The following is a 22,951-nucleotide window of genomic DNA, read 5'->3' on the forward strand; positions in this document are numbered from 1 at the left end:
ATCATGAATACTTGGATTTTTTACAAAAATCATCAATTTTTTCCATTTTTAAAATCCTTATAACTTTTGATCCTAGCGGTCAATTTTAACCACTTAGCCCTCAAATTAAAGCTCTTTCTTCTATTTTCACTTTCAAAATTTAGATATAACATTTTACTGGTTTCATTAGCTATATATATGGCAATGAAAAAGATTTTTAAAAAATCCATAATTGAAGGGCATACGTATAGCTGATCGAACAATGAAAATGTTGATCTAAATTTTGAAAACAAAAGCAGAAGTAATAAGCTTTAATTTGAGCCCCGGATGGTTGAAATTGACGTCTGGGATCAAAAGTTATAAGGATTTTAAAACTGGGAAAAATTACTGATTTTCATAAAAAATTTTTCATGATTTTATGCTATTTTCAAGCCTAGACAACTTTTTACCTATGCAACCATTTCTAAAACACCAGCCTTTGAATTAAAGCTTTCTTATGGATACTTTGATCGTATTAAAACACATTTTTGGATTGCGCCTCCGAACATTGAGTACCTACAATTGAGCAATGGCTAATTTTCATTAATTTTCCCCATGTTAAATTTCTACAAGAGAATTTAAAGTGCCCGGCAAAAAAATAGGTATATCGGAATCGCGGGAACCCAAGGTTTTTTGAGTTCTGGGTGGCCTAAAGAACCCAAAAAATTTGGTCTGGTTGGTGTATCTCAAATTTCAATAAGCGCACCGACAGCCAAAATAGTATATATAGGCGAACCGTGAGATGGAAGTTTACGTCGCAGCGAAAGCTTCGTCGCGCGGCGGTATATGTTATGCGACAGCAGCAACAACGAGCTTCGCGCATATCGTTTTACGTAAGCGCGAGCGCAGGCAGCGGCATTTCGATGATTAACAATTTGTTTTGCGATCGGCTCACTCTGCAAAGGTGACTCTCCTCCTTTCCGCGCGCAGTACTCCGTGCGCGTGAGTGAGCATGTACCTATATGTGAGCACACAACGCGACACAAATAGCTTATGTAAGCTCGCGCCAGATAAATGCGCGCATGCGGCCGAAGATTAAGACTGCTCAATCGCTGCGCGTTGTTCTCTCTTCCATTCTCTTCGTGCAATTTTTGTCCAATCACTGATACGTTATGTGTTTTTGTGTGATCAATGACGTCGTTCATTTGTTTTGTCTTGGTATGTGCAAAGTAGTCCGATGTGCACTGAATCGAAATCCGTTTCAGCAGAAGTATGATCTCTGTTGTTTTACCTATGCGTGTATTCGAGATGAAAAGATCTTCAATTTGAAATATATATAAGTTTCGGTGTTGAATAAATTAAATAATGCTATAGCACATTTACAGGAATAAATTTACCGCTTTACAAAGAATAAAAGTTGATAGTATACTATCAACTTTTATTCTTTGTAAAACGGTAAATTTATTCATGTAAACGTTATATAACAGTCCCCTAATTAATTGCAAATTTTTATTCTTCACACATATCATAGCAACCTTCTTAATCAATATACTTAACTTTAAATATATGCATTGGCAGTCAATGAACGATTTGCGAGAACGCAAAACAAGTATCGGTGGAAAGGTCATGATATTTAATGCTGTGGATTTTTATTCGATAAAAATTTATCTTTTGTAAAAATATTAATTTGTATGCTGCTTCAAAATGTAATGCACATGATAAACGGCATATTAGAATTATCGCCGAGCCATACGAATTGATTCGTTTTTATAGTCCACTGAGCAGTTTTTACTTGATAATATATAATATGTATATGCATTATCAAATTACATTTCAAAAAAGTGTTCCCATTAAATAAAATATAATGATTAATAATTAGGGAATTACATTTTTTCGCATCATCAATCATTCATCAAACTGATGGTTTGGAAAAAGGTACCAAGTTGTGTCTTATCTACTTTATGAGACCTAAAAGCAACACAAGTGAACCTTGGCATATTCAGGTCTAGCCTTAAGAATATAGATGCAATTCTATTAAAATGCGGCTATTAATTTCGTTTTAAAATTAAAATTTTCACTGTGACTACGTACATGGCCATTAACTCACGTGGTCCTTACATAAGTTGCAATGGCACTTTGTCGACACCGATTTAATATCGTCCTTTCCTTTTTTTTATCCAATTTTTTCAACCTTTTACTTTCGTTGAGGAAACAATAATATAAATATAGTAACTATACTGATTCGATATATCGCTGCAATTTTTAAAAGTCGTTTATTGCATTAAGAAGTTCGCATGCACTGCGAAAATAAAAGCACTCGATAAGATTACAAATTTCACACTCCTTTCGTATATTGGTACCGTTATAATAATAAAGAGTATAAGTCTAAATTAAATTGAGTTGCTACTTGCACCACTGGCTAAATTTTTAAGCAGATAAATAAACAATGCATCAATAACATAATATTCAATATACAATACGAAAGCAAACGATGATCGATTGCGCATTATAGCGCACCGATATGTCAAGCAGCCGTGAACGATTTCGTTTAAGGAGCTGAAGCATACTTCGGATTCGTCATAATCGACGTCACAGCAACGATTGCGTGATCATCCCTCTGACGCGTACCGCGTAGTCGTCGATAACTTCTTGACGCAGAATTTCGTGAATGAGAAACGAGCATACCCTCTTCGCTTACCTCAATCGTTATACTCCCTCCCAATATTAAATAACTCGAGTAAATTATACACGCCTGATGAACACCACATTTTATTACCTATTTAAGCAGTTCGGACTATACTTGACTTTCATCGTTGAATACAAACTTTATCTACAAGCGTATAATGACTTGCTGTATAGACTTATAAAAGGATAACAATAGAAAACTACTTGAAGAACTATACTTAAGAATTTTTCTTTGATGACAGTAAGCCGATTTTGGAACCCGTAGGAATCTTTTAGAAGAGACAAGAGCGAAAAAAGTTATGGTTTCTTTTACTTTTTTATGAGGTTTTATTGTCTTAGACCTTTATAAGGCTGCTACAATGTATTGATAACACATGCGTAACTGAAAATCTTGTTTTTAATAAATTAGTTAAACAAAATCAGAAAAAAACGAGCCTAAATACACATTAAAATCCATTTAAGCTGAGATATCAGCGATGCAGTTTTCAATTATGCAAAGTATACAGGGAGAGAAAAAAAATTTTGAAGCTTAATATCTTTAAAACTAACTGGTATCATAAACAACTGAAAGGAAAAGATTAAGATGCTATATAACGCTAACTAAATCTAAAATTTTAAATTGATTATTGCCTTTTTACTCTAGTTATCGCGTCACGTAGAAAAACGACTTTCTTCAGTTTTTGATGTTTTTCTTAGGATCTGCCCCATGAAATGACTCAAAACTAAAGTGAAGTATAGTCCTAATAACTTTCAATGATCATGTTCTTTTTTTATAGAAAGATTCAACATTGAGTTTTCAAGTTAGAACAATTTCAAAAAATTGCGGTTTATGGTGTTGTTACAAACGGAGAGGAGACAGAGTCGAAAGCGAAAAAGTAGACGACGGGACTGGAATTCGCGGAACCGAGAGCCAGAGGCCTGTGCTCTAACCACTGAGCTAACGTCTACGATGCATTCGGACGCTATGCATCGTAGTACGGCTCGGCGGACTCTTATCGCTGACTCGTCTTCGCTGGTCGCGTTGCAGACATGTGCGTCTGTGACAGTGTATAATAAAAGAACGACGAACGATAATATAAATTTTCCGCAATAAAAAGATAGTCATTCTATTCTCTTTCAGGTACATATTAAGCAATTTACTTTTAATAACTATTCCAATAACTTTATTAGAAAAAACTGAAATCTCAAAACTAAAAAATCAGTATAAAAAAAAATGCGTCCACAAAATGTAAAAACGGACTTTATTCCTAGATGAAGGCCACTAGGTAATAGATACGAAACGCTCCTCGGACAAATGCAGAGGAACATAGGTCACAGAGTTGAGCTCTCACTCCCCTGCCCGATGCAGAGGAACGTAGGAGCTAGGGTTAAGTACCTCTAAGTGCTCCTCAGACTGCAGTAACTGAGTTGAGCCCAGACTCCCTCACCCAATGCAGAAAAACATAGGTGTCGGGGTTGAGTCTGTCCAGAAGATGGCCGGTCGATGCTGCTCGAAGTAGGCGACTGGACTATGCTGCAGGAAGCAGACGGCTGACTTCTTTTACAGAATGAAAAAGACGAGTTTGATCCTGAACCCCTAATCACCTTGGTGGATGGGGGATGTATGGAAATGTCAAACTTCAAAAGAGAAGCCAAAAAAGGCTAGTTAACGGGCCCCACGGAAGTATTGTTCAACGATAGTACCTGTGGCGATCCGGTGTCGAAGGGCCACTTGTGCAGAGCTTACTCTGCCTACGCCACATAAAAAAAAAACACACACACATATATCCATACAGATATTTTCCAAAATCGCCTTTTTTCGACTAAAAATGCATCAAAACACACTTCTCACATGTTTTTACATAAACTCCAAAAATTACTATTGCAAGGCTTCCTTTAAGGAAAGAAGCAAAACGTTTTACTCCAAACCATTTTTACGTTTGTAAATCTAGTTAAAAACGTTGGAAATGTTCGCTTTTCGATTTATAATAAGCAATTAGCCCTTTCATAAAAAGTTTATGTGGCATTTTAAAAACAGTTAAATAACGTTTCCAAAACCTTTTGCAAAACGTTTGTATATTATTTAAAATTTTTATTAAAATTTTAAAAAACGATTTACAAACATTTCGTCTTATGACAGGTTAATAACGGCTTATTATAAATCGAAAATCGGACAGTTCCAACGTCATTAAATGTTGATACAACAATTTTTAAACTAGATTTCCAAACACGTAAAAATGGTTTAAAGTAAAACGTTTTTTTTAACGTTTTAAAACAGTTCTGTGCTATCAGGGAGCGCTTTGTCTTTCTGTAAGATATTGCAAAAATTTATAAAGCAAATCGCTTATAAATTTACGAATCGATATCCCCTAGCATATAACAATCAAAATGGCTCTAGAACTATTGTTCAGTTGTTCGAGTTATAACCCGTCAGGTTCATCAACGCCATTGATCCCTCTACCCCCGATAAAACTTGCTGCCTGATGGCTTAATACAGCGCCCGCTCCAGAGCTTCATAATAACTTCTCATCACTTTACGTGAACCCCCAAAGAAAATTTCGGTCATCGGTCCCGTGTAAACGAGCCGTAAATTTCGCAGGTCACATAGAAAGCGCGAGTCGCTGCTGCCGCCTCTCATGCAGGTCGATTACACGAGGAGTCGAGCACGCGCGGATAGTCCACCCACGCCGTCCGGGCCGCGCAGGCGCAGCCCCTCGAGTCCGCTGTGCTCATGCGTGGCCTGGGCCGCGCGTGTGATGATGCAGCCAGCAGAGCACGCGTGCATACGCACTTGCGGCCGCAGGCCGCAGCCCAGTCGCCGAGCCATTGATCCGGTCTCCCGTAGGAGTCTGACCCGGTGTCGTCGCTGCCGCCGGACCCCTACGCTCTCGCAGTATACCAGGATGTCCGAGATGTGCCAAGCCCTCGTCTCGGCGCTGTCGACGTAGTGCCAGCCGCGCCGCGTCGATGCGGGCTGCTGCCACGAAGCGTCGTCATTCGCCACGGCCGACAACAACAAGTGTCCGAAAGCGCAGCTGCTGCCGTCGGCGTGGGAGTGCGGGTCGTTATAAAGCATCAGTACGCGATACTTACCATCGTTCCACGACTTGACGGACGCGCAGGTGGGATCGAGACGTGCCAAAGACGCGACTGGTTCGTCGACGATACGTGAGGGGCCAGGTGTGTTGGCTCTGCGCGAGTTGCTGCTGGTTCAAAAATAGATTTTTCCCCGGCTGGTGAGTCGATCGTGATGCAGGTGTTCTTGCACGCGTCGGAGCATTAAATTCGATCGCGGGACGGAATCGATCAACGCCGTTCAACGCGGATTGGGTAGGAGAGAGCCAATTTGCGCAGGGGTCCTGCAGTGCAAAGACGCCATCGAGGGAGGCAAGAGCAAAAGGGGTTTTGCACAATGCCGCGCAACGTCATGACTAACGTAATCCTTGAAAATCCTGATTACGCTATCAGCGTCATCGCGTAACGGGGGGCTGCGTTACCGCCGCGGCGCCGCGCAAAGGTTAGCAGCGAGCGGCGCGCGTCAATCGAAGTCGCGCGCAACCACCACCACAGAGGCAGTAGCAGCAGCAGCAGCGCTCCTCCTCCTACTCGCGCGCTCGGAGCACAGCTGCCAGCAGCGGCGCGCGCCAAGCCGAGCCAGTCGACTGGGAACCTCAGCCGCGGCGAGACAGAGAAAGAGGAGGAGAGAGAGAGAGAGAGAGAGAGAGAGCGCGAGAGAGAACGAGAAAGAGATAGCCGGAGCGAGTGTGTTGGTGTGTGAATGAACCGCGCGCTCGGCCGGCTCGCCGCGTGGCTCTCTGTCAAAGTTTCAGCTCACAACAAAGTGCCGCGCGCCGACGAGATAAGCGGGTGTGCAGCGTGCGCGGGTTCTACTCTGCGGTTATTGTGTCCAAGCGTCCGCGTAGAGATCTGCAACAAGTGCGCGCCGACTGTCCCCGTGTGTGATATGGGTCTGCCCGTCCGCAGCAGCGATGTCTAAGAGCTTCAGCCAGCCGATCTCAGCTGGGAGCGGATTCTACAGGGCGGACTTCTCCGCGCTCGATTGATCGGCCGTCGGCGGTTGCGAAGATCGAAAATGACGGAAATGGCCAAGGAGGCGTTCGCCTCGCGAAACTACCGGCTCGCCCTCGAGATGTACGAGCGCTGCCTCAAGCAGCAGGGCCCGAACTTCGAGGTGCTCTTCGGCTACGGCGACTCGCTCGCCCGCTGCGGCCGGATCCGCGAGTCCGTCGACGTCTACTCGCACTGCCTGGCCCTCGGCAACGTGCCCTCCGACAAGCTGCGGCACTTCGTCAACGCTCTGCTCGAGGAGCTTGGCATCCCGTCCAGCCCCGGCGCAGCGGCCGGCGGCAAACAGCAGCAGTCGTTCGCCTGCCCGCGCTGCGAGGGTGCCATGTGCCAGCCGGTGACGCTCGACTGCGGCCACACCTTCTGCCGGGCCTGCCTCGTCGACGAGCTCAGCTGTCGGGTCTGCGGGCAGAAGAGGCTCTCCGACGACGAACTGCTCGCCCGGCCCGAGACCAACGTGCTCGTGCAGAGGCTAGTGGAGAAGTGGTGGCCCCGTGAGGCCGAGGCCAGCGCGGCCAGGCACGAGGCCGACGCGCTCATGAAGAAGGGACTGCTCAGCCAGGCGCTCGAGAGATACGACCTCGCCGTGCAACTAGGTGAGTCTTCCTGCACAGCGGCTCCGAATTTTCGCTTCCGCGAACGGCTTTCCAGCGCGCGCCGCCGTAAAAAGGATGATTTACATAAATGCGAGCGTTATACAATGGTTAAGCTTGAAACTCAGACGAGCACCGGAGCTCGGCTTACCCAAGGAGTACCCGGTACTCACCCTTATGTAAGCTCCAATGAAAAAAGAGCGTTTTCGAGAACTGAAAAAGCCGCGCGCCGTCGACGCACTCGCCGAGTCTTCTGCTCGCTTCGAGTAAATAAAAGTGTCACGTGACGCGGTCATTCACTAGAGCGCTCGCACTCAGCTCTCTCTTTTTCTCTCTCTCTCTCTCTCTATTTGCGCGCGCGTATGAGTAGACAAGTATCGGTGAGCGCGCGCGCGCGGATACCCGGCGGCTTATATAAACTCTGTACGACAATGTGTGTATAGGCTCTCTTCTGTTATATCATAAGCGATTTTTAAAAGATCTGACCTTTGCGAGGAAGGGCTAAAAAATATATACGCGTCTTCGCTCGTTACGAAATCCACGTGCGCGTTTGCCCCATACCCTCTCGGATGCGTGTGGCCGCAATTTTTGGAGGTTATTTAAAAACATTGTGTAGTCGCGGCGGCGGCGGCGGCCGCTGCAATTATGTAAGGAATCGATTTTATGAAATTTTTACCGAGAAGAGCGCCTTCAGGTAGGAAGCGCAAATTTGCTTTGTTACGGCTTATTTTTCGCTCGGCGAGCAAAATATTGCCATGTCGTTAGGCCGCGCGTTTGAATCTCAAGTGTATACCGTTCGTCGCAAGAAAAAGATCAACTATGAAAATCGCACGATTAGACTTCTCGGAACGAGCGGTTTTTAAATCGTTTCCATTTGAGTAACCATTCGTACGGCATTACGTCACGCTCTTCTGCAAACGTGCGGCATTTTTCCATTCACACATCATACTATGTAATAAGTATCGGCCAAAGCGTCATCGGAAAAGCAATCGAGCGTCACGCAAAAAAATTTCGGAGCAGTTACGCAACGATTTGAAAACTGTACCTATCGTCGAAGTATAGAGAACTTGGCCGGTATTCTTCCTACGCAGCGATGATATGAAGAGCGCAAAATTCGAGACGACTGATTCACCCGCAGGCATCGATCGCGAAAATAGCCTCATAACATAATAAAAGTATAGGCGCACCGAGTGAATCACGTCGCCGCGCGCAGCCGAGTGTCAACCGCACGCGAAACGCACTCTGCGCTTACTGCCAAATTAGCTGCTCTATCTCGCTCGCTCGCTCCCTCGACTCCCTTTGTATGTAACAAAGTCTATTTTTTTATTAAACTATGCGCGCTCGCGCACGCGTTACACAATGTTTCGGTGTAAAAAAATTACGTAAAGCGCGCCAACTGCTAATCAAATAATAAAAGGCCGCGCACGACTCCTATATCCTCGCTGATGTAGCAGCAGCGGCTCTCGCAGATGAAGGTATTACACTCGATTATCTGCGAATTTTTCTGTGGTCGACCGTTCGATGTGTTATTTTTTATCAGAGCCTGTCCGCATTTCTACACGTATACATTCGAATTTTCTGAAGCAGAAAAAAGCTATTAGCTTTGTGTACTCCGTTACATAATATGAGGAATCAAGAATACATTTATCAATTCAAGTCGTAGCGTGCTCCAAAAGAAATAGCTTGATTGTCCGACTAATACTCGTGCGCTCAAGAGTGATTCAGCACTAAAATTAAAAGTGACTGCCGCTATTCTCTATTGGCGACTCTCATAGTTCAGAAATCTTTGGACTTTCGCGATCGGAAAGCTAAAAACTCGGCTGTGGATTCCAAGATAAACAGAATCGCTAACAATATCGAGCTAATGAGAGAGAGAGAGAGAGAGAGAGAGAGAGAGAGAGAGAGAGAGAGAGAGAGAGAGAGAGAGAGAGAGCCGGGTATATCAGGCGCGCAAGCTCCCCACCGAGCGTCGGAGGAATCAACAACAGATCATCACACCGGTTCGGCGCGCCTGCGCGGCTCGACGAACTACGGCTCGCTGTCAGTTGCTATTGACGTAGAGGCACGTCGGGCGCGTGTTGCACGGATCCCGCGCGCAGCCGGCGCAAGTGCGATGACTCAGGGAGCCGCGAGTACAGGAATCGCGCCGGAAATCAGCTTTGCTTATCGGAAGTAGCGACCAGCTGCTCGGAACACTTACATAGCTTTCGTCCGTGTACTTCTCCGAGTTGCGATGATTTGACTTTGTGCCGCTGCAATCATCCTTGGACAAGATTAACAAGATAACTTCGCTTGGGCTTTGGGCGATTGATATTGAAATTTAGTTATATTTCATCGTTGGCTTGTCATTGAAGGATTATAAGTTTAGTGGATGCGTGGAATGTATGCTGAAAAACGAAAGGAAGCAATCGATTAATATTTATCGTCCCCCTTTTCCAAGTTTTATTCCGCGTATTTTTAACGGCGAGATGACGACGTTGCGCATATAATGAACCTTGGCAATGTTTGTTCGCTGTATCTCTCCTTCCCCGGCGCCGGAGAGAAGTCGTTTTTAAAGATAATCTTCTTTGATCTCGGCGAGCACGTAGAGGTCTGCTTTCTCGGTCGACCTCGAGAAAACCGGGGTAAATAAACTGTTTCACGGCGACTGCGCGTATCTTCCACCCTTGCCATCATACTAGTTCCCGAGGCCGAGCCATTCCCGCGTCTCTCTTATCGCGTGCAGTACTATACTTCCATTCTCGTCAGCGCGTGTATAAATATACAGAGAGCTCGTGAGCATAAAGTGGAACAAAAACGGAGAGGAGTAATGGTATAGAAAAATAATTAATCGGCGAAACTCAAAGACGCGATAATAAAGATCTGCGACTCTGCAGTTTCGTCTCATGCGAATTTCACTACGTGACGTAAGATTTTGAAATGTCTCGAGCGCCGTCTGCAATCGCATTGTGCAAGCACCAACCCTGCCGCCGAAAAAGAGAAGCGAGCGTCTCTAAATCACCTATAATGAATTTCTCAAAGCGCCACCCCACTTAACTAGCCCAGATTCACGAGGAAAATCGACGCCTCGAGTGCAGTCCCTTCAGCCTCGCAAGTCTGCAGCCCAGCAGACACACGGCTCTAGGGCGATTATAAATCTTCGCGTTTTAATTCAGAGGTCGAAATTTCTCCGTGCGACAGAAGAATCGTCTTCGGTTGGGTGTTTTGATCGCGGCTGTGGCGGCGGGCTGACGTCCTCGAAACGGTGCAGCACGCAACGCTCCGTTCGCACTGCCCTCGAACTCCTCTTTGTCCGGATTCCCAGACGTCGAAATAGCGACTGCCGCTGAGTGTATCTTGGCTAGCGAGCCGGGGGCATCGAGATTTACTTCGTTTGCCTCGGACGTTATTACACCCCAAGTTTAACATTTCAGAGATTGCTGCTGCAATAGCGCTTCGAAATTATTTTTCACCTCGCCTGGTACTTACTCCATGAGCCTGCATACGAAACAATCCTTTGTGTTTGGAGGCTTTCAATCGCTTCGCGGCGATGCAGCGAGAGCGACCTTGCATCGCGAGCACGACTACGATTTATTCCAGGTCGTCGAACTCCTCTCCCGCTAAAAGTCTCAAGGTCAGAGGCGCGCGCGCGTTGCTTCAGTCGGCTGCCTCTCGACTCGTCGCCGCTCTCTCTCTCTCTCTCTCTCTCTCTCTCTCTCTCTCTCTCTCTCTCTCTCTCTCTCTCTCTCTCTCCTTCTTTCCGTTTCTCCCTCTCTCTTTCAAAGAGAGACGCAGTGGTCGGAGTCCGCGCGAGAGTCATTAACGCGTCTTATCGCCCCGCTCTCTTTTCATAAAACGACGAACAGCTCCTTGCCACGGGTCATCCATATGATAAATAAATTATGCGTCGCAGGAATCCACGGATACATCAGGTTGACGTTCGGGGTCGTGTACAGTGTGCTTTATAATTTACTCGAGAAGATCGCGCAGATAACTACCCGATGGCACTACTATTAATACTTACTCATGAGATATGTATAAACGCTTGGGTTTAGCATTCGAAGAAGGCAGAAAGTCATCGTGCGTGTACAGACAATCTCAATTTCAAAGTTGATCTGACATTGATTTCGCCAAACCGTACTTCGAGAGTTCGAGATGTCTTAATTTGCATTGATATTTGTTCAAATGATCAACCGGACGCGTATAGTTGTTCGCATTAAGATGGCCCCTTTTACTCGGAACGAAATGATAGGCAATGAACGTGAATGCATGTTTAAGCAATGCGTTCTCGGAATGTTAGTTACGAGGCGCAACAAATTAAACGCAAAGAAGAGTCGCACTGCTACAAATGTATGCAAAATTTAACGCAATAATACGGAGATCGGTGTAATGATAACTTGATAAATAAAAAAAAACATGTTTGATAACGTTTACATAAGTCGATCCTAAAGCTTCATTACGGGAGAATAAGAGTCCGCTGCTTCTGTAACAACTAGGAAGTTATCGGCTTTTGTCTTGAAATTGGCAAAGATACGTTTCCGCGTACCCAGTATATACATTTTCTAAAATTGATGTGCGAAGCAAACAAAATATGCAAATATTTCTGACTCTGCCATAGGAGCAATATTCGTGTTGATTAGAGGAATCATCGACTTCTTGGAAATCTCTGGAAGTATTATAGTTTTAATCTTTCTTTCTGAAAAGGAATGAAACCGAAACAAAACAGAGTGAAAAAAGCCACCAGAGCAGAAGACCCGAATCCTTTGTTCGCGCAGCTCTCATCCCGCGATCCATACATTTTTCCCATCTTTCTTTCTCTCTCCGTCTCTCTCATCCTCCAGTGCAGCAGCACCAACTCGCCATCTTTCTTACTCGAGAAAAGGACACACAAAGAGAGCTGCATTCTCCTTCTTTCTCTCGCGAGCGTTTGGACGCTGCAGTCGCCGCCTAAGTTCACGGCCAGTCTGAGCAGTTCTTATATAACGCGCCAAGTCCCTCTCCCTCTCTCTCTCTCTCTCTCTCTCTCTCTCTCTCTCTCTCTCTCTCTCTCTCTCTCTCTCTCTATCTCTCTCTCTTGCTCTCCGGCTATTCCGAACGCATACGCGCTCTATTCACTGTGATACTCCGGGAGAAGGAGATTCTTGAGATACGTGCCGGCGAGTTCAAGAGCCGCAAGGCAGCTCGAGGGGAAAAGGAGACAAAGACCGGATGGCGAAGGCAAGGTCCGCCCGATCGGACGATGCCTGTGCGCCTGCACGATTCCGATGCTACGCCGGTCTTTCTATCTAGTCGCCATTTTCGCGCAGGTAGAAACTCACGAGGAAATTATTAGTCGCCGAGATAATGATCATCAGCGCGATAGTTTTCCGAGATTAAAACGTCAAGTAGGAAGACATGCGGATAGAGGCAATCAGTAAATGGTGACAATTTGCTTCGCTGCGGATCATCGGAAACTCTTGAAACGTGGTTATCTACTTCCTGACATTGTATGCAAATCGGTATGTAGGCACGACGTATTGCCGGCAGAAATATGACACAGTGCGTGAAAGAATTTTATGTTCTCGAAAGTTTTTATAACCTGTTAGTGATTTATTTGTAATCCCATTTTATCTGCTTGTTTATACCGTCGATTACTTTTAAAATATTCAAATCTACGTATCTATTTTCTAATGAAAAATAGGGAACAGATTTGTTTGGGGGCAAGAAACTGTCGATTCTCATTATCGATAATGAGGAAAATTGAGAGTTTTCAAACTATAGCGAAAGTATATACATATAGTATGATTAACGGAAAAATCCTTGACCGAGTAATATATTATGCATTTATAAACTGTATAATCGTTTAACGATTCACTGCAACCCGAAGGACGCGCACACGCGCGCATCATTGTTTTGTATTTCTGACCCATTTGTAAACGTCGTTGCTATTATTCGAAGAATATGCTCTAGGAACGAGCTCGAGCACAATGAAAAATGCTTTTAAAACGTGAAGCTTGCGCTCCTCGAACTTTCCGATTCATCCATGTCCAATGAAAAACGGTCGCGTCAACAAGCTTTAAGATGACGAAATGAAGAATATTAATCGAACTAAATATAAAAAGTATTGAAATTACTTGCTAAGCCCCCTCAACATCGTTGATCTCGTACTTTCGGTGCCGCTCGCACTTACATAACGTGTTTGTGTATGGAAATCTAAAAAATATTTGATATAATCGATCTTCTCATTGTTTTATAAGCTGATATTGCAGCGTGCAATGTAAGTCCATTACATAATGATCCATGTATCACTAAAACCGTTTCTTATCGTCAATAACACGCACAAGTGCAGTAAAACCGAAAGAGATGACAAAAGCATGTATCAATTCTACAGCGAGGAATTTAAATTTCCAATAACAAAGCCCTGCGATTGCAAATTTTTCCGCAGCTCTCTCTCTCTCTCTCTCTCTCTCTCTCGCTCTCTCTCTCTCTCTCTCTCTCTCTCTCTCTTTCTCTCGCTCTCTCTCTCTCTCTCTCTCTCTCTCTCTCTCTCTCTCTCTCTCTCTCTCTCTCTCTCTCTCTCTCTGTTGTTCGCGTTGTACATCAATGACATAGGTTTCTGCCTTGATTCAGATGTATCCCATCTAATCTATGCGGATGATCTGCAAATCTACTGTCAATGCCCCCTTGAGGAGCTCGACTCCTGTTCTGTCAGGATGAGTGCTAACGCCGAGAGGATAATGGGCTGGGCAGCACTAAATAGACTTAAGCTGAATGTCGGTAAAACAAAGGCGATCGTTCTGGGCTCCCCTTACTATATCAACGCTCTTCCATCTACTGCTAACACCTACATAACTATAGGGGGAGCCCGGGTCGACTACGAATCATCTGTGCGCAATCTGGGGTTGGTGCTCGATTCCAAACTCTCGTGGAAAGAGCACGTTACACAAATGTGTAAACGTGCTCACTCTCTAATGTATCGGCTCTACTTTTTTCGGAAGAGCACTAATCTCAGATTGCGCCAACATTTGGTGCAGGCACTCCTGTTTCCAATCATAGATTACTGCGCACTGGCTTACTGTGACCTGACGCAAGACCTCGACCTGAAGATACAGAGACTTGTCAACACCGGGATCAGATACATCTACGGTGTAAGAAGGGACGAGCACATCTCCCCTTATAGGCGTGAGTTGCAATGGCTTACCACCGCCGGACGTAGGAGATACTTTATGGCATGCTTCCTCAAAAAACTTTTTACTACTTCAATACCATCTTACTTGTTAGCCTATTTCGATTTTCACGTCGCGCTCAGGCCTGTGAGGGGGGAGGTGACCCCCCTGGACATCCCGCCCTTCAAGACGGAGGCGCTGAAGAACTCATTTTTCATCAGCGCGTCCTATCTCTGGAATAGCCTTCCATCTCATCTACGCAACATATCATCTATTTCACATTTCAAACAGGCGGCGAAAACACACTTCTTTAAATTAGAAAACACTTAAACATGATGTAAACTTATCATCTCATACACACACTTTCACCTCATCTCACCACATTTCATCATTCACTTTCTCACACACACACACACTTACACAACTATTACCTTTTGTGTTAACCTAGTCACACATCACTATAAGTATTTATATGTACAACATAATGTACAAAAATAAAAAATTATTAAATCTAAAATCTAAATCTCTATTTCTTGTTTGCAAGGGTCGTCGTGTGGAATTCCTCCGAACTCGGGCTTTCGCCCACACGATCCGCGAGTACGGCAGCGGCAGCAGCCAGTAGTAGCGCGGCGCACGATTACGTGTCATCGTTCCCGTTAGCGTCGTTACGAGATCGGCCGGCACCAAATTTCCCGCGGCAGCGGCGAGCGCACGCACTGACGACATCGCGCTGATAGTTCGTAACGTTTTTTTAACGAGTCACCGCCGCAAGAGTACCAGCTTACAATGCACCGAGCCGTCGCGCCGCCGCTGCAGCCGACCGATCCTTATGTAACTTTTGCGCGCTCTCGCAGTATTTTCGGCAAAACATTGTCGCGCGCGGATTCTTGCAAACTTTTTGGATCATTCGCGAGAGCTTCAACCGGCATAATCTATGATCCGTTACGTAATCCTTATCGTCGATCGATTTACGACAGTTTCTCGAAATTATTAAAAAAAAAAAAAAAATGATGCATCATGCGCATTGTTTACATAACAATGACGTAACGACCGCGATGCTGCTTAATTAAATAAACACTCATCGCCGGTCGAATGATCTTCAAACTCGTATCGATATCGGCAGATTTACAATCGGCATCAGCTAAAGCCGGCTCGCGAGTTCGACGATCATTGAAAAATTACCGTTCTAAATTGCGCGAGAAGAATTCGACTCGTAAAATTAAACGACGTCACACATCGTCACACACAGGAATGCCGAATTTAGCCAAAGGTGGCAAACCGATATAGAACTCAACCCGCGTAATTCGACTTGATAAATAGGACAGTGTTTATATAAACACAGAGCGTACGCGCCGTCGCGTTATATAAACAGCCTGAAAAGTCAAAAATAAAAATCGCGCAGCAGTGTGTAGTGCAAGCCTGGCAGCTCGCGCTCGTAAAAGCGCATTATTTAGAGAGCTGACGGATAGAGAGACAAAAGGAGCTGCCTATAGTGGCGGTGGAAAAAAGAGCGCGAAAGAGAAAAGCAAAGATCATAGCAGCGCGAGAAAACAAAGGAACGGCGCGTCGTCGTCGTCGTCGTTAATCTCATTAGGCCAACAGGCGCAGTTTTCGTGATGCAACGCGTACGGTGCGCACACATGCGCACACACGGATAGACAGTATAGCGGCAGAGGCTCGGGCGCGTTAGCTCTTAAACGTGCACGCTCCAAGATTAGATAAATACACTCTAGCAATGTCTGTTACGTTTACGTACGACTTGGCTCAAATTGCACTTACATAAACGGACGATCGGTGTCGCGGGTCAGTCTTTCTCTCTCGCAGCCTCGCTCTTCTCAATTGACGTTGGCTACTCCGTGTCCCAGCAGAGAAGATCGTACCGAGGTACATTGTGCACGAATATCAGCTTTTAAAAATACATTTTTCCCTACTCGGCGGGAGCGCACGCGGAGAAAATGTTTATCGCAGCTCTGCGGGTAATGGATATTGCAAGAGATTACGCTTTGCGGCGAGGGGGCGGGGGGCGGCGACCGGGAGAGTGAATCGATGTAACGCTGCTGCCGACATAACCTAGAAAATTGATTGGGAATCGTTAGCCCAATGAAATACGGGCATGTTTCGCTTATAAGCGCGGAGCTCGGAATAGAAATTGCCGATCGTAATAATAATGCATAGGTGCGCGGCTGCGGCGAAAATCGGATTCCGCAAATCGTTCCATAATCTATTCGCGTACGAATTAACAATGCGCCCCCTTTCGGAGTGTTATTAGCGAACGCGCGGCTCCGTTATTTTACTTCGATTGATTACGCGCGTCGAGACAATGTTAGGTTTGGTCGGGTATATCCGACTGCTGTTATAAACCTGTTGAGCGCGTTATAATATGGTCTTGTAAGATCAGCGGGATGTCTCTTAACTCAGCTCAAAGCTACTTGCAGCGTAATCAATTGTGATGAACATCAATTGTTCAAAAATTCTTTTCTAGAATCCTTGCTGATTGTTAGGGTGAAGAAGACAATATAGAGGGTGCAGAAGGCCAATTCAGAGAAAAAGCTCCGCTCCAATCGGTTTCTTACGCATGCCTCAACTTTAATTTAATTTGCGCAAGAGATTTACCTGTGTATTATTATTTGTTGTTTTCACATACAAAAGGAGCTTTGATCCGCGTGTAAGCGATTTCAAAAAAGAAACACACATTCACAATACCTTATTCGGCGAACCACCGCGGTGTAGATGGAGGTGCAAGGCCGCAATCGCAGTGACGCAGCTGCGCAGCGCTCGGCGTCGCACCTGCGCTATATACTGCACACCAAGAGTTCACCTGCCCTCGCGCATAGCTGTGCATACTCAGCAACTTCAATCCCTCGACTCTTTTTACTCTGCTTTTGTTTGACTGTTTTCCACACTGCTGTTGTGCCGCGAAACGAGGTCTAGATTTCTCGGCGCGTATAAAATGCCGCAGTGATTCTCGCTGTGTAGAAAGAAAAAACTGTATGCATGTGCATGTCGAAAATTATGTATTTTTCATAGCGGCAAACGTGATTTTGAAATGTATTGCGAAATTATCGCGCTCACGCTCTGATTGGCAGAGTATAATCATCGGTTGAGGGTGTGGATGAACTTTTCTTTGCTTGTGCATTTTGAATGCGTGTAATTACGCTATGCTAATATTCTATAATCACTGTGATGAATTTATTATAGCTAATTAAGTGGCGGGAGAATCGAAACGACAACTCTGTAATGTGAAATTGTAGCCGCATACCAGCTAGCTCCGATTACGCGCGCACGTATTATCACGCACAAGTTTTAAAACTAATACATCACGTACCATCAGTTACGTAAGCAATTTGGAAGCGTAGCAACCTCATTTTATGCGATTTTCGCCCGTCCGTGGAGCTTTTTCTTCGCCTCGATCAGACGCTCGCGAGGATATACATCCCGCACCGAATCAGACGTTCCAGGAGCTTCTACCGAAGGAAGATATAATTAACTCCCGCCCTCGCAGCTGTAGTTGCCTCATCTCGCGTGAAAGCGCATCCTGAAAGAGCGCCGCGCGCATCTCCGCCTCCGTCTGCTCGCGCACGTGCGCGCACGTCGGAAGAAAAAGACGACGAACTAATCCGGCCGCCCTTCTTTCCGAACGACGTGCGTTGCGCTTCTCGGAATAGACCGTGAAAAATCGCAGCCACCGAGATACGCGCATCGGCTGGGAACGTGTCGCGCGTTAAATATAAAATCTGTTTTACTTCTCCTCTGCTCACGAAAGAAGAGGAATAAAGAATAGCTAAAATCAATCAATGCTTCTCCGCGCACGCGCTCACATACGCGGTACGAAAAGCCGGCTAATTAATTATGCAACATTATCGGCCGACGCGAAGAAAAACAGAGAGAGCGAGCGAGCGTCGACTAGGAAACAAAGAAAATAAAGAGGCCGACGATAAAGGTCTACGCACACAGATGCACGTTTGAGGAAAGCGATAAGAGACATATCGCGCAGACAAAGGAGGAGTGCAAGTGTGTAAGGCCGTATATATACGGGAATCATCGGAAGGTTTTGATTCACCGTGCCGAGTGACACATTGCACGCAGTGGCTATACCTACACAATACGCGAGCTGGAATTACGTAAGGGATGAGCTTTTTTCGCCCACACTGCTTCCCCCGCACTTGTATGTGCGGACACATTTTCTTCCTCTCTTATCGCGACTTCTCCGATAAGGCGTGCTCGCCATCAGGCTGTGCGTTATTTGAAAATACTCTTAATCGCGACTTTCATCAATCGATACGGCTATGCCGGTTCCCCGATTAAAAAACCAAAGCAATCCGATTTTCGGCAATTTGTCGCTCGTTAGAGAACCCACAGCTACGCCAACTCTGCTCTCACACCAAATCGCCGTACGTCCGACCGCAGTATAAAGAGAAGCCGGTGACAAAAGGAGGAGGGAAATTAAAACCGCCAACCCGACGATCGATAGCGAAAACATTATCGCGTGCAAGTGTAACGTACAGAGAGAGAGAGAGAGAGAGAGAGAGAGAGAGAGAGAGAGAGAGCGAGAGAGAACTTCCTACGAATCATGAATAATTCAGCCGAACTAGCGCGTGTTTCTCTTCAATATGTCAAACTGTCCCCTCCAAATGCGCGTTCCCGCCTCGATACACGCGAAACTTCCTCCCTCTTCAACGTCTCTCGGGTTCGACGTACCGAATGGATCACTGCCAGATTCGGAATCGCATCCTACACTCGCGGTTCTGTGTACCACCGTCCCTCTCTTCCTCGCTCTCGAGAGCGGGAGAGAAAAACCGTCCGCCGACACCTCTGACTTCAAGTGCGCCGTCAGAGGATCAAGGACGCGCCCGCGCGCGCGGAGAGCCCGCTCGTGTTCGGATTTGCAAAAAGAGCAACGGAGAAGTGTCAAGGCCGAACCGCAGTGCAAAGTGTAGACGGGCCAAGGAGAAAGAGAGGAAAAAGTATCGGGAGTTTAAAAGTAGAGGCTGAGCTGATCTCGAAGATAGAGACTGCAGTCAGCGCCATGTGCGATGGAAGCAGCTGCACGAACTTAGACGTGGTCATAATACTTCGTCTTTATCGCCTGAAGAAATTTCTCGAATTAAGTGCGCCTTCCAACGCAGCCTGTCTCTTTCTGCTGCATAGTCTTAATGCAGTTTCATTTTCTTGTAAAAAAAAAAAACAAAGTGTCTATTATAAACCGCGAATAGCACATCCTCACGGGCGACTCTTTCTTCGCGCGTGGCTCTCGATTGACCCAATGGCTGCTCTTGGACTTTGTCGGACCCGCACCAGTCTTTCTCTCGAAATAACGAGGCGAATCAATGAAAGACTTAAAATTATTTTTGGACCCATTCTCGGGACAAGCATGCAGGCAAGCATGTGCGATACGAACCGACAAAAAATACTGCGCCTGCTCGTATAGCGTGAAAAAGTCATACGTCCTTGTGCTTAATCTAAAAACTCCTTCCGTTCAATGCATTGGATATCGCGCTGCTGCAACGACAAGGAATAATTCATCTCTTCACACCAAGCTACAGGCTATCCGTTAGACTCCGCCCTGATGAATGTGCAGCAAGCTCTCCCAAGACACGATCTGACAAATATCGCTCTCAGACTCTTCGAGCTGATGTCGCTCGCTGCGTGTTAATGGCCTATCGAGCTTTCGAGACTTCTTAAAACATCGAAAGCTCGAACTCGCTTTCTATGCTCGATATTCCAGCCCACCGAGAGTGATAATGTACAAAAGCTATTTCCTTACTCGAGCAGTTAGGAGTTCAACTGGGAGAGTTTACACGAAAATACTTTTATAGCATCGCGTGTCACGTACCACTTGCGGCTCTGCTTCTCTCTCCCTCTGTCGCTCTCGCTCTATATATACCTATAGGTCGAATCGCACTCGTAAAACTCCCTCCGACACATCACGACCAATGAAAAATCGAGCACGAATCGTAAAACTGCGCGCTCGGCCTCTCCTCTCGTTATTTCTGTCGTACGAATTGGGTAAGAACTACGCCTTGATTCTTTGGACATGGAACGTAACAAATCGTAAACTCGAGTTCCTCGACAAATTATGCTTTCTGCGGTGATTTAGTATGCGTTCTTAGGAGCATTCGCAGCTTCCTCGTCAATATTGGCGGATTCGATAGCTCTCGTGCCAGTTATATAGCAGCTGCCAAAATTTACTCATTTCTCTTCGTCTTAGATTCCTGGTTATCTAATAGAGAGTAAACACTGCTTATTGTTCTTGAATTATATCAAAACACTTACAGTGTTGTGCCGGATTTCGCTTGAAACAGATAACAACTTTCGTGTGTATTATATAACGCAATAGTTCTCTTCTGATACTGTGTTAAGGCCACGTGTCTAATTTCAATGTTGATGTTGTGCTCACGCAAGTATCCCGCAGATAAGCAGATAAGAGAGGAATCATCTGGGAAATATTAGTTTTCGTACCTACAAGATACCGTTAAACTAATCAATGACGAATCTGAGCTTTTCCCGAAGCACAGTGACCCACTCTCTATGACGCATTCCGCACCAGAGTTACAGAATCCAAGTTTTTCGGCATCGTCTTCGCCTCATCTGCAGCGTCAAAGCATCGCGTACTTGCGAATCCGCATCAGGCGCACGTTTCGGTTATGTAATTACCGCACGAAATTAATCCGCCTTGCGCGACGACGATTCGTGTCAAGGCGAGAAGCGCCTCGCGGGCAGAGCGCGATTTTCACGCGCAGTATGTTTATGTGTCTCGTGCCCGCGAAACACAATGTCCGCGATGAGCCTAGAGCTCGTTCTATCTTCTCGCGATTCACCGTGCTGCTCGGCGCGAAGACTCATTCGTGCAAAATTCAATTTTCATCTCGAGACGAAGATCCTTGGTACATATGTAGATCGTGTTTCGAGTCGGGCACACTTCGCAAGTCTCAACGTTGATCGTAACGAGTTACTACGGGGTTCGAGCTAGGATTTTGTCGTAAGGTCCTTTCACAATTCACTTCTTGCCGATATTTAGCGTGAGCCAATTTCGACGTTCTAAAACTGTACACACATTTTTCAGGTTTCATCGACTCGTGCGCCCACAGTAGTTTTATTATATGTCGAATTAGAAGTTTATTAATATTTAATTGCGCAACATTTCATAAGCTCCAGAAATGTTTCGAAAATTTTCGACGTACGAGAATTTCTTACATTAAATCGCACGTATACGTATATCTGAAGTTTCGGCGAATGATTATGACACCAACCGCGTCGCTTAGAATTAGATTACATAATGCGCGCATGTATATCCATGGGTACAAATTCTCGGTCGGAATTCCATCGCGAAACGGGGATAATTCTTTTGTTTTCAAGCAAGTCGCGTTTAAATTTAGAAGTCGCATAGGCGCGCATTAATATGCAAGCTATGCGCGGCGGGCCGTTCTATTCGGTGATGGCGTTTAACGAGGTGTTTAAGCTATTTATAAACCGGATGAGATTCTACGAAAGCTCCCGAGTGCCCATCGAGATCAACAACTCGATTATCCTCCGAGCGCGTGTCTGTCTTTGGCTCTATACATTACGTACACCGTCCTTCTCGACTCTTCGCTCCCGGCGGACCGCGTCAAGCTTATAGGAAAAAGTCACACGTCCGCGTGCCCATCGCCGATAAATAATTGATGAGCGCGTGCGACTCTATAAATATTTATTGCCGAATATGTATCTCCTCTCACCCTGCACCGAGCGATTAGCCTTTTGCCACAGAGATCTGCACAATAGCTCGAGTAGTCTGCACACACGTATACGTATAATAGAGAGACGCTCTCGTTACGCAAGGCATCGGCCACGGCGCGGCTATAAGTCGACAACGAGCGCCAATTGCGAATTCCATGTAAGGTCTAAGGCAGAGAGCGCGCGAGTGCTTTACATATGCGCATGTTAGCATCGGGCTCTCCATCCTATTTTCGTAGGATTACGCTATCGGGACGGAGAATCCACTCGAACCGGCGAGGCTTCGGTATACTGCTGGCTTTGTTCTGGTTCGATGAATTAATTATGTGGGTCTGATATATAGCAATACACATATTACGAGAGATGCGGCTCGGAAATACTTTGAGGATGAAGACGGTAATTATGATGGGAAGCTATAACATCACATAAAGCCTGTTGGCTAAATTTGTTATGCCGCGAGAGAATAATTAGAACGAAGCTGCTCTGTTGTAAGTAAGAGGCTTCTATAGCTTGTTATACATTTAGGCGCGATTTCAAGCTGTCAGAAGCTGCAATCAAGTGTTATGTGTTATTAGTTTATTATGATTCAATATAATGATATGTTTAACAAGTGTCTAATTGTGTCTCGTTTGTTTTCTGTTGCAGGTGAGTGTGGCGGTTAACCCTGCACTAGACCAGTAAGTTCCGTACTAGCGAAATGCCTATAAAATAATTTGCTCGATCGAGCATCCGAAAAATCACCACGAATTCTCCGCCGCGCAGCGAAGTGGTCTCTTCCTGTCAAAAAAAAGGCAGTACGTCTCAGCCGGAGAG

General features: G+C 45.4%; 1 protein-coding gene across 1 annotated transcript in view; it reads left to right on the forward strand.

Annotated features, from left to right (window-relative positions):
• Window positions 1–5,419: 5,419 nt before the first annotated feature.
• Window positions 5,420–22,951, forward strand: part of LOC100114138 (LON peptidase N-terminal domain and RING finger protein 3) — a 41,659-nt gene continuing 24,127 nt past the window's right edge. Inside the window, exon 1 of the mRNA XM_031922660.1 lies at window positions 5,420–7,304. Coding sequence (XP_031778520.1) covers window positions 6,716–7,304 — 589 coding nt within the window. The 5' untranslated portion in view covers window positions 5,420–6,715. The remainder of the gene's footprint in view (window positions 7,305–22,951) is intronic.

Source organism: Nasonia vitripennis, chromosome 2 (assembly GCF_009193385.2).
Source record: "Nasonia vitripennis strain AsymCx chromosome 2, Nvit_psr_1.1, whole genome shotgun sequence".
NCBI classification, from domain to species: Eukaryota; Metazoa; Arthropoda; class Insecta; order Hymenoptera; family Pteromalidae; genus Nasonia; species Nasonia vitripennis.